This window comes from Silene latifolia, chromosome 1, assembly GCF_048544455.1.
Source record: "Silene latifolia isolate original U9 population chromosome 1, ASM4854445v1, whole genome shotgun sequence".
Taxonomy (NCBI): Eukaryota; Viridiplantae; Streptophyta; class Magnoliopsida; order Caryophyllales; family Caryophyllaceae; genus Silene; species Silene latifolia.
Window position 1 is genome coordinate 182191054 of NC_133526.1, and position 10674 is coordinate 182201727.

Below are 10674 nucleotides of genomic sequence, written 5' to 3' on the forward strand. Positions count from 1 at the left end.
TTACAGTACATTTTAGCTAACTCGGTGTCATCGCTTTATTGTTCTGCTTTGTTCTCTTATTGATCCCATATTTCCATGTATATCTTTTGTGCCTATGCTAATATAGGTTTGTCTTTTTTACTCCCTCCGTTCAACTCCACTTCGCATGTTTGCTTTTTACACAAGTATTAAGGAGCGGATTAAAAAACTATAAAAAGTACATAGGGAAAGAGAATGGTGAGGTTAAAAATATTAAAAAATTATAAATGTGGGGTGTTATGGTGGATTAGTGTGGGGTATGAATGACATTTTTTGTGAATGTGGAGTGTGAATAAGGATAGAATGGTCATTTTCTTGACCCAAAAAGGAAATATGTAAAGTGGATTTGAATGGACGAAAAAGGAATACATGTAAAGTGGAGTTGAATGGAGGGAGTATATATTTTACTTGGTTTACTTTTAATGCATTCCGGATCCTTAATTCTATTTTGGTTTCCAAAAGCGTTTTAATCTTTTCTTTCGATTTAAATTTTAAGTTTTTATAAAAGAAATCCGGAATTCGATTTTAAAAGCCGTAAATTTACCTTGACTTTGCATTACATTTCCACTCTTCCTTTTGTTTCGAGAAGTGATTTTGTATTGAATTCTAACAAATTTTCAAAAAGTAGCGTTCCATCTCATTAAAATAAAACATACGGACTACAAATTTTAATGTCGCCCATACTAACCTATTGTGGGATAAGTAAATAAACGATCATCTGCTAGGTTTATTAATTAATAATAATTATTAATAATAATTAGTGGGATGATTAGTTACTAATTAAGTGATAAAAAGATGATCACACTAACAAAGAACAATATAGCAGAGAAAACTGAAACAGTGATGGGTGATTTAGCAGTAGCTGAATTATGGTGACGATGTTTACGCTTTCCTCTTTTATTCCACTTAAATTTATCCTTCCGTCCGTCCTTTTTCGACAACATAATCTCCGTTTCTTCTTCCTTTTTCTCCTCCTCTATTTCGCTCTCTTTGTCTTCACCGTCTCCTTTGATAACGACTGTATGACCACCTTGGTCTTTAATGGAGCTTAACGCAACATTGCTATCGTCGCATTAATTAGTCGTGTTGGTGGCGGTATCGGCTAGAGTCATGGTGGCCATCAAAAGTATAGCTATTGAGAAAATTACTAATAACTTCATTTTTTTGTATTGCTTATTGCTCCAGGATCTTATGTTGAAACTTGTTTTGTTATAGATTTTAGAGCCAAGGGTGAATATATTTCTTTTTATAGTGTGAGTTTAGAAGTTGGAACAGGGGTAGGAATGTAACTTTATATAAGAACTACTCCCTCCCATCCAGACCAAAGGTTACATGGACTTTATCACACTTGTCGAGACGTGTTTTGCAACGTGAATATCTTTAGTTATACATTATTAAAAATTACTCCCTCCTATTCTATATATTCTTCCCTATTTCCTAAAACGGATTATTCAGGTTTTCTTCCCCTTTCTTATTTTGAAAACTTTTACTCTTATTTTATTAATTTCTCTCTCCTATAACCAAACCCCACCCAACACTTTTACTCATATTTTATTACTTTTCTTAAAGTTTTGGCCCCACCATTTCTTATTTAACTCATAATTATTCATCCCTCTCTCCAAACACCAAACCCCACCCAACTTTTTACTCTTATTTTATTACCCTCCTTAATTCTCGTGCCCATAAACAAGGGGAAGAATACATAGAATTGGAGGGAGTATAAAAATTTGATATTCTTATAGCATTCATGACGATAAACCAAACAAGATATCACATGACTATATTTTCTCTTATAGATTAAGAATAATATCAAAGATTCTCTACGACCATGAATAATGCCAAAAAGTCAATGTAACCTTTGGTCTGGATGAGAGGGAGTAGTATTGGTGTCAGCTAGTTTTATTTAGCATTAAAATTTACGGATTATTCATGAGTTACTCTTAAACTTTACCATTTTGCACGTGGTATCCAACTTTTTAAGTTTGTGCACATGATGTTCTTGAAGTTTGATTTTCAAGCGCGTTGTACCTTTTCTTATCGTTCTTAAAATCTTCAATTGAGCATAAATCACAGACCGAAAATAAGAATTGTCCAATTTTTTTTATTTTTTTTTTTCAAATTGATTATCTTTTAGCGACCTTTAATTGATAACAAAAAAGGTCATTCGGAAATTTAGGATCGAAGTTATGGTTAAATTGAGATTTTCGTAAAAAATACTCCTAGAAAACGTCGGTCGACATTTTTTTTTCTCAAATCGCAGATTGTGACGAGAGCATCATTTTAGGACAAAATTTGGCCGATTCCTAATTCTGATCTAGTATTTATGCTCAATTCAAATTTTTTATAGCGATAAAAATGATATGTTGTGCATGAAAATCAAATATAGAGGGTATTATTATGTACACAAAGTTGAAATATTGGGCACCATGTGAAAAGTTGCGAAGTTTGGGGGTACCACGTGAATTTTCCGAAAAATTTATCTTTAAGTAAATAAAATTATTTTAAAGTTGCATAACTCATAAATTATGTTTAATATATATTTTTCCATGACATATCTTAAAATTTTGATAAAATAAATTATGAGACAAATTTACTAATCCCGTTATTGATATTTACTAATATATTTTATTTATAGTATAAAATTATAGAGCATAGTGAGGACCAATCATAAATTAGGTAAATTATGAACTTTTATGAGATATCCATTTAAATTATGTAAATACTAAAAAATTAAAAATGTTATATATGTCGTACAATCGTACATGCATTGCGGGGATCTAAATTAGGTACAATAAAAAGAGTACTCGACTACCCTCATTTTTTTGTTGTGTTCACCAAGAGTTTTTCCTAAGTCAGGGCAATGTCCATACAACGTTTAGTTTAGTTTAGCTTTGTTCGCAACAGTCAGGAATTGAACCTTACTATTTGTTTAAGAGATGAGAATAATTGTCATTTATAACGCATACCAACCAACTTTAATAGAGCACTCTATTATAAAAACACGAAACAAACGAAAATTATCAATGATAAAATAATTGCAAAAGCAAAAGGTTTTAACAATCTCAATGCATTCTGTTTTTATCCTTATGTGTGATAGTGGAGCCATCTTACGGTCCTAAATGAGAATTTGTTTTACAAAAGGCACATTCTTAACCAAAAAAAAAAAAAAAACAAAAGGCACATGAGGAAATTTAAAAAAGGAATTTATCTCAAATCTCAATAACTTAGTGGAAAACCATTAATTATGATTCTCGGTGTTTTCGACAAGTGCTCCTCAAGTAACGCAGTACGTCTCCACTCTCCACTCAATTTGCAGGTGATGTGTGAACCACAGTTTCTGAGCTTACTATCCTTACTAATTACTCAATTCATGCAGACAAAACTCTGGCACAATTTTGACATTTTCCTAATTCCAACTACATACAGTATTTCTCATCATAAAAACATGTCATAAAACCTAAGAAATCAAACTATGAAAATTCAATTTCTCAACATTACTCCCATTTATCTGAGATTACACAAATTACCCACCAATTAATCCACTAAGATCACTATACCCTTTTCCCCAAATCATATATACTGTGATTTTTATTAATTAGTGGTTATTAATTATATTATTAGTTATAATTATTAATTACAAGGTTAAAGGAGATGTCTTTTCTTCCTCCTCAACAATTTGATGATTTTAGAGAGAAGATCTCAGTTCATCTCAGGCCATTGCAGCGTTCCTTTCAGTTTTGGGCTCGAACTGCTGAAATTTATACAGGATATAAGGTTTATTTTTCTGGGTTTTATCTGAATTATATTGGGTTTAATGTTTTATTACTAAAGTTTTGTGCTTTTATAAGTTTGATTATTTGTTTGCGTGATTGTGTTTCTGATGCTATTAACTGAAATGGGGTTTAATGCATTGCAGTGGTTTCTTTTCTGGGTTTTCTATGAATTTTGTTGGGTTTAATGTTTGATTATTAAAGTTATGTGCTTTTTCGAGTTTGATCAGCCAGTGGCGGAACTAGGGGGCTAGCAGAGTAGCAGGGGCACTCGCCCGGCTAGATAGTGAAAATTTTGACATTCTGGTTAAAATGTTGGATTTTTTTATTTTTTATTTTTCTATTTTACCTTATGGTATTACTAGTCCGCGTCTCCTGACTTCAAATCCTGGTTCCGCCATTACTATCACCTGAAATGGGGTTTGAATGTTTAATGCATTGCAATGTTTTATTTTTTTATTGTGTTTTTTTTGGTGTTTTGAATTTGGGTGTTTGGATGAGAATTGATAGGTGTTTCAAGTAAGAGTGAGTTTGGTGAAAGATGCAAAGAAGCAAGAGGAAATGTGGGAAAGACAGCATGAGCTTGCAGCTGATAAGATTTATAATATGTGTTCTGAACTTGGTGGTTTCTTCCTGAAGGTAGTTTCATTGATTTCTTTCTCATTATTGGCCTAATTTGCTCGTGTACTTTGTTAAAGTATCGGTTTTAGATGCAATTTACTAGTTGGGATTAGCTAAATCAAATGCCATCTATTTAGTTCCCTAAATGTAATTCAGTACTTGTCCGGAAACAGCGTCTTGTGTTGCCAACACTTGGGTAAGGTTGCGTACATCCAATCCCCACCCACCCCGCAATTTCGAGGGCCCTTGAGCACTGAGGTAGTGTTGTTGTGGACAGTTGACTGTAATTCAATATTTGATGTTGAGCTGTTTTTCCTTTGTAATTGTATTTTGATTTTAAGCATGTGTGAATGAGTATTTGTGATTTGTCGGGTCTCATTTGAATCTTGCAATATGGTTAGTTCAACCTTGTCATCCCTGTTTTATTTAGTTGCTGAGTTGAATGATAATTAATGGATGCTGATGAAAGAATAAGGAAAAATACTTATGGTTTGTGGTTGCTGGACAGCTGGAGTGTGTACCCTTTCTTGACCTATGTATTTCCGATATGTGAATTAGTAAAATCTGTTTATGAGTGTTTTTGGTAACGTGACGTTTGGTCAGGTTGCTCAAATTATTGGAAAACCCGATTTGGCACCTGCTGCATGGGTTCGACGACTTGTGACTCTTTGTGATCAAGCTCCTGCTACTCCTTATGATGTTGTTCAGCTAGTGTTGGAGAAAGAGTTAGGTCGAAGTGTAGATGAAGTGTTTGACAGTTTCGATACAATTCCTCTAGGTTCTGCTTCCATTGCACAGGTACATATACTTCTTATCTGAAAGAAGACCTTTTATATATAGATGCTTGTAAGTCATACTTGTCCATTTATGAGCTGAAATTTTTGTATATACCGTCAGTTCTATGTTGGAAGTGCTGTTTAATATTTTGTCAAGCATCAACCCAACGGGTAATTAAGATCAATTTCTGAATATGAAACTTGCTACATTTTAGATTTAACCATCAGTGAGACCAAATACTTCACTATTCTTCAGCCTTGTAATGCCATTGGATAAAGAAAACTGACTGACTACGTACGTCCGACACTCCCTTTCATCGCAATAGGCAGAAGCCATTGAGGCATTGGGGTAATGTTATGCTCGTTGTAAGATTTAACTATCATTAATGCTGATAACTTGGACCCCGATGTATCCACTGTTCCATTGCATTTCAACACACTGTAAAAGATAATTAAGATGGTTCATAATCATCTACATATAGATGTACATAGTGTTACATTGTAACATCTAAGTTTCGACTTTCAGCTAACGTGGTGTTATCTTTGTATTCTTCTACTGTGCTCCGTTATTGATCCCATGTAGTTCTTGTCTGCCTCTGCTAATATAGGTTCATCGAGCAAGATTGAAAGGCAGCAAAGGTGACATTGTTGTTAAGGTAGAGAACTTTAGTCATCTCTTTAGAATCTTTAACGTTGTTATTTCTATTTTTTTGACCCTTACAAATCTTCTAGGTGCAACACCCAGGAGTTCAGGAGTTGATGATGACTGATATACGTAATCTGCAAGCTTTTGCTTTATACATGCAAAAGACCGATATCAAATTTGATCTCTACTCTATAACAAAGGAGATGGAGAAACAGGTAAATGTGTAGGCATTTTATGAAGTTTTCTAATTTTGTTCAGGAAGGTATTTATAACAAAGGAGATGGATAATAAACGAAGTTATTATCCTCTTCATTAGATTGCTTTTGAATTTGATTTTCAAAGAGAGGCTACAGCGATGGATAGGATCCGGCGTTTTCTGTATGAGAATAACAAGAAAAGTCCTGTCCATGTGCCACGGGTTATGAAGAACTTGGTCAGTAGGTATGCTGTTCATAGTGACATTTATTTTCTCTCCAATTTAAATCTTAATTTCTTTTATCAACAACCAAGTGATGATATTCAATTGAACAATGCCGTTGTTTTCTACTCATATTTAGTAATTATCTTACAACTCCAGTTTAAAGTCTATGAGCATAAGCTGTATTATCAGTTATACTGATGTTTTTGAGGTTTATACTGTGGATTTAGAAGTCCATTCACCATCACATTTTTGTATTGTAGGAGGGCTTTGGTGATGGAATTTATTGACGGGATCCCAATCTTAAAACTCGGTGATGAAATGGAAAAGAGAGGTTTCAACCCTCGCGGTAAGATTGCGGCTGTAGCAAAGCAGTAAGCTCACTTCTTTATCTAGAAGTCTGCAGTCTCTTTGGACTGTTTTCTTTCTGATTATGGGTCCTTGTTGCTTGTTGACAGATGGAAGTAGTAAACCTGTTTTTTCTTCATCTTTATCTACCCTTGGAGTTTATGTTGTTCTGTCGTTGTTGAAAAAGATATTGTGCGTACGTTTCATAACATAAACATTAGCCGTTGATCTCTAAAACTAGATTGGGTTTGTGAAAACGTTTGTGATGCAGGAATATCCTAAGGAGCTTGACATTAGCATATGGTCAGATGATTTTGAAAAGCGGCTTCTTCCATGCAGATCCTCATCCAGGAAATATACTGATATGTAAAGGTTCTGAGGTGAGTTCATGGTAAATATCCTATGACCCATAAGCCAACATCAAATTTTGATCTTTTTTTTTCTTGCAAAATATCTTTTGAATGTTAGTGTAAATGGCAGAGGTAATATAAGTTGTGTACAAAGCAGTTGATGAGACTTGATACATTGTTATCTTGTTGTTTTAAAATTTGACGAGGTAATATAGTAAGGATTTTCGTTTTATATAGGTTGCGTTGCTCGACTATGGGCAAGTGAAAGACCTTCCAGAGAACTTGAGGCTTGGATATGCAAATCTAGTGGTTGCTATGGCTGATGATGATCCTGTAAGAGCAATCGAGAGCTTTAGGTTGGTACAAATGTGGTAGTAGCAAGTTTCATTTTTCATATATTGTGTTTCGCCATTTCTCATAGATAAATGTGACATAACAAGTGATGGCCCTATATTTATCTTAAAAAAATTACGTACATAACATACGGGTTCTCTAAATCAGTCCATAAACAGAGGGTACCTTTGCCAGGGTACCTTTGCGCAGTATCCATGATCACATCATCCTCAAATCTGAATCTCATATTTTTTAGTAGTTTTTCGGGGGTTTAGGGTTTAGGGTTTAGGGTTTAGGCTTTCAATTGTAAGTCAACAACAGTTTCAAATATTGATTCATGTCATCCAATCCCAAATAATATTGGGATTAAGTCTATTGTTGTTGCTGAATTTTCAATTGTAAGTCAACAACGGTTTCAATTATTGATTTGTGTCATCCAATCCCAAAATAATATTGGGATTAAGTGTATTGTTGTTGTTGGTAGCGGTGAAGTTTCAATTGCGAGTTAGTGAAAATAAAGTAACAAGTTTGGATGAGCCTACTTTGGCTGAGAAGATATTCATCCATCTTAGTCAACGTTATGCCGCATGTTAATGTTGAGTGTAAGTCTTAACTTCTACCATTTTTACCAATTTCTTTGACTGTCGGACTTGTCCTCGTGTATAGAGAACTTGGTATTGGCACCTTGGTTAAGTGCAAGGATGAACAGGAGGAGATGTTGAAGTTAGCGCAGACTATGTTTGATTCGAAATTACCGCCTGGAGTGACAATGTTGCAGCCTTTTTCAGAAGAGTCGTCTATTAAAAAAGTTTCTGTAGAGGTACTAATTTTGACGTTGCAATGATCATCAATAAAACTCATGATCCAGCTTTATACTTGAATGATTGTACTACCTTCAACTTAATCTTTTTTTTTTTTTTTTTTTTTTTTTAACATATCAAAATACTTCGCATATTCCTTCAAATGGAACAAAGGTGACTCTAAATTGTTATGTATTCCGTATGAAGTAACACTCAACATATGCAATTTTCATCGTGGTTCATACAGATTTAATCTGTATGCACTTTCAACCGAGGATAGGACTCTGTATATTCGGCCTCCCCTTACTGTGCCACATGCGGAAACCTTTGATCAGTGTGATAATATTGTTGTATTGTTCTTTATCTGTTGTATTCTTCAGTTTGTCATGGTATTGATAGTGTAATCAAAAGATCTTAGGGTTCATCTATACTAATTATACTCTCTCTTGCTGGTTTCTGCAGGCATTTCCTGAAGAACTGTTTTCTGTCCTTAGAACAGTGCACCTTTTAAGAGGATTAAGCGTAGGGATGGGCGTCAACTATTCTTGTGCTGAGCAATGGCGCCCAATTGCAGAGGAAGTCTTACGTCATGCTGGTAGACCTCTTGGTAATATTTCTGAGATCTCACTTAAAGTTGGTGTATCTCTACTAAAACTGAAACCGTGATCCTCAATCCTTAAAAAAAACTGGTATTTTGTACAGATAAGGACATGAAAGGAGAACTTGAGAGACGGTGCTTCTTCAGAAGGACATTTCGCAAGCGGTAACAGACACCACCTGTCAGACAAGACATTGGATTTTTTTTGTTTTTTTTCCCTTTGTCCATGATCCCCGGTTGCATGGCTACTGATCTTGTTAGAAGGCCAACTGTAGAGGACTTTCCATTGTTGTCGATCTTGTTCGGTCTTATTTATTCATTTGTCCTCTTCAAAGGTCATCTGGTTTCTCTTTTACTGTAACATTCTTCATTGATGAGCTATTAAGCTTGTTGGTGATTTAAGAGTAATTACCGGTTCATTTGGGGTTAATTAAGGTCGCTTCACTGATGGGTAATTTCTAAATAATATAATACGAGTTCGGGAAGTACGGAGTGTACGCTTGTATAATTATTTACGGGATTGCGGAATAGTTTTTGTTCGAATTACTATGACGGGGTAATTTAAATACTTTTAATCCTAATTTGTGAAGAGTTACAGCCCTTCACAAATGCATCCCCCTGTTTCCTTGACACCCAAACCCTTTCTATATAAATAGATAAAGGATGAGAAGAAAAGTTACAGAAAATAATAATCTTCTACTGCATCAAAAGAACCTTCTACTGCATCAAAAGAACGGTTAACATTCTATACAAAATATTTTCTATATTACGTCTCTGATTTTTGTGCCAAATCAGAGGGCACTGTCTTATCTTAGTAGAAAGTTTGATTATACCAAGGCATTGTTAAGGGTCGAATTATTCTATTAGAAAAGCGGAGCCGATTCGGTGCAGTTTTATTGTCAATTTCTCTTTCGTACATACTCAAAATCTAACAAAGCTCAACCCACAGAATGTAAGAGTATACTGAAAAGCGGCCTGATTCGGCTAACCAGATTTGTGATCCTAATATCAATACTATATATTAAATCCAGAAACCAAGGGACTTCAATTTAATTAAAGAAAGTTATACAAATTAATTATATTATATAGTTTTAAATCACTAGCACCGTGTGATGGACCCGATTAAGGGATCTCAATGCAAATATTATATAGTTTTGCTTAAAATTAAATTTTATACAAGCTTGGTAATTTTCCTAAACATTTGTAAGAGATTAAAACATGGTCAATTTCCTTAAAATAAAATAATTAATTAAGATGGTCAATTTCCTTAAAATAAAATAATTAATTGAGATGGTTAATTTCAAGGAGACTAAAAGAAATAAGATATTTGATAATTTTCCTAAATATTTATAGAAGACTAGAAGATGGTCAATTTCCTTAAAATAAAATAATTAATTAGTATAAACATGCACACTTATGGTATTAAATATTATCATCATAAAATTATATATTAAATTTAAAATCTATGCAATTTTATTAAACTTTATGGTTTATTAGATGTATAGATATGTTAATTATTTAACATACAAAAATATAATATAAGTAGGTTATAAATAATTCAAGTTAGATTCCATAATACTATAATATTGCATAATTTTTTCGATTTGATTTAATGCATATATATGTAATATATTTATAAATATATAATCCTCTTAAAATTGCATGCCTAAGTAGTAAAAGAATTGTAATAACATTGGATATAGTTATATGATAGTAATCACTCATTTGAATATTAAAAGTAACAATATTATCGTGAGATTAGTGAAAGTGGTAGAAACTACAACGGGAGTAGTGAAATAATCAATATTAATGCGGCAATAGTGAAAGTAACGATAATTACGGCGGGAGTAGTGAAATTATCAATATTAACGCGGTAGTAGTTCTGAATAACAATAACTACGGTGGGAGTAGTGAAAGTAACAATGATTACGGGCAAGTAATGAAATGTTATTACTATTGTTTAATTAATAAGAGTAAAATATTAATAGCGGGAGTA

At 33.5% G+C, this 10674-nt stretch overlaps 1 protein-coding gene across 3 annotated transcripts; it reads left to right on the plus strand.

Annotated features, from left to right (window-relative positions):
- The first annotated feature begins 3229 nt into the window (after nucleotides 1–3229).
- On the plus strand, nucleotides 3230–9103 carry LOC141613019 (uncharacterized). 3 transcript variants are annotated; one of them, XM_074431764.1, is made up of 12 exons: nucleotides 3230–3334; nucleotides 4299–4427; nucleotides 5013–5207; nucleotides 5794–5841; nucleotides 5918–6046; nucleotides 6148–6272; nucleotides 6513–6623; nucleotides 6869–6977; nucleotides 7185–7303; nucleotides 7947–8100; nucleotides 8543–8687; nucleotides 8783–9103. In XM_074431764.1, exons 1-12 carry the CDS (start codon nucleotides 3263–3265, stop codon nucleotides 8845–8847), a joined length of 1401 nt encoding a protein of 466 aa, XP_074287865.1. In that variant the 5' UTR covers nucleotides 3230–3262; the 3' UTR covers nucleotides 8848–9103. The 3 variants fall into 3 exon arrangements, 2 of the variants coding, with proteins under 2 accessions (XP_074287865.1, XP_074287861.1); XM_074431760.1 differs by having other exon boundaries at nucleotides 3318–3792; XR_012529214.1 differs by lacking the exon at nucleotides 7947–8100 and having other exon boundaries at nucleotides 3318–3792.
- Nucleotides 9104–10674: the final 1571 nt, after the last annotated feature.

Excerpts from the sequence above, each read along its gene's own strand:
- LOC141613019 (XM_074431760.1), top strand. The coding sequence starts at position 3,670 with ATGTCTTTTCTTCCTCCTCAACAATTTGATGATTTTAGAGAGAAGATC. Across the intron at positions 6,273-6,512 it reads ATGAAGAACTTGGTCAGTAG|GAGGGCTTTGGTGATGGAAT; the intron begins GTATGCTGTTCA and ends TTTGTATTGTAG. Across the intron at positions 7,304-7,946 it reads AGAGCAATCGAGAGCTTTAG|AGAACTTGGTATTGGCACCT; the intron begins GTTGGTACAAAT and ends CCTCGTGTATAG.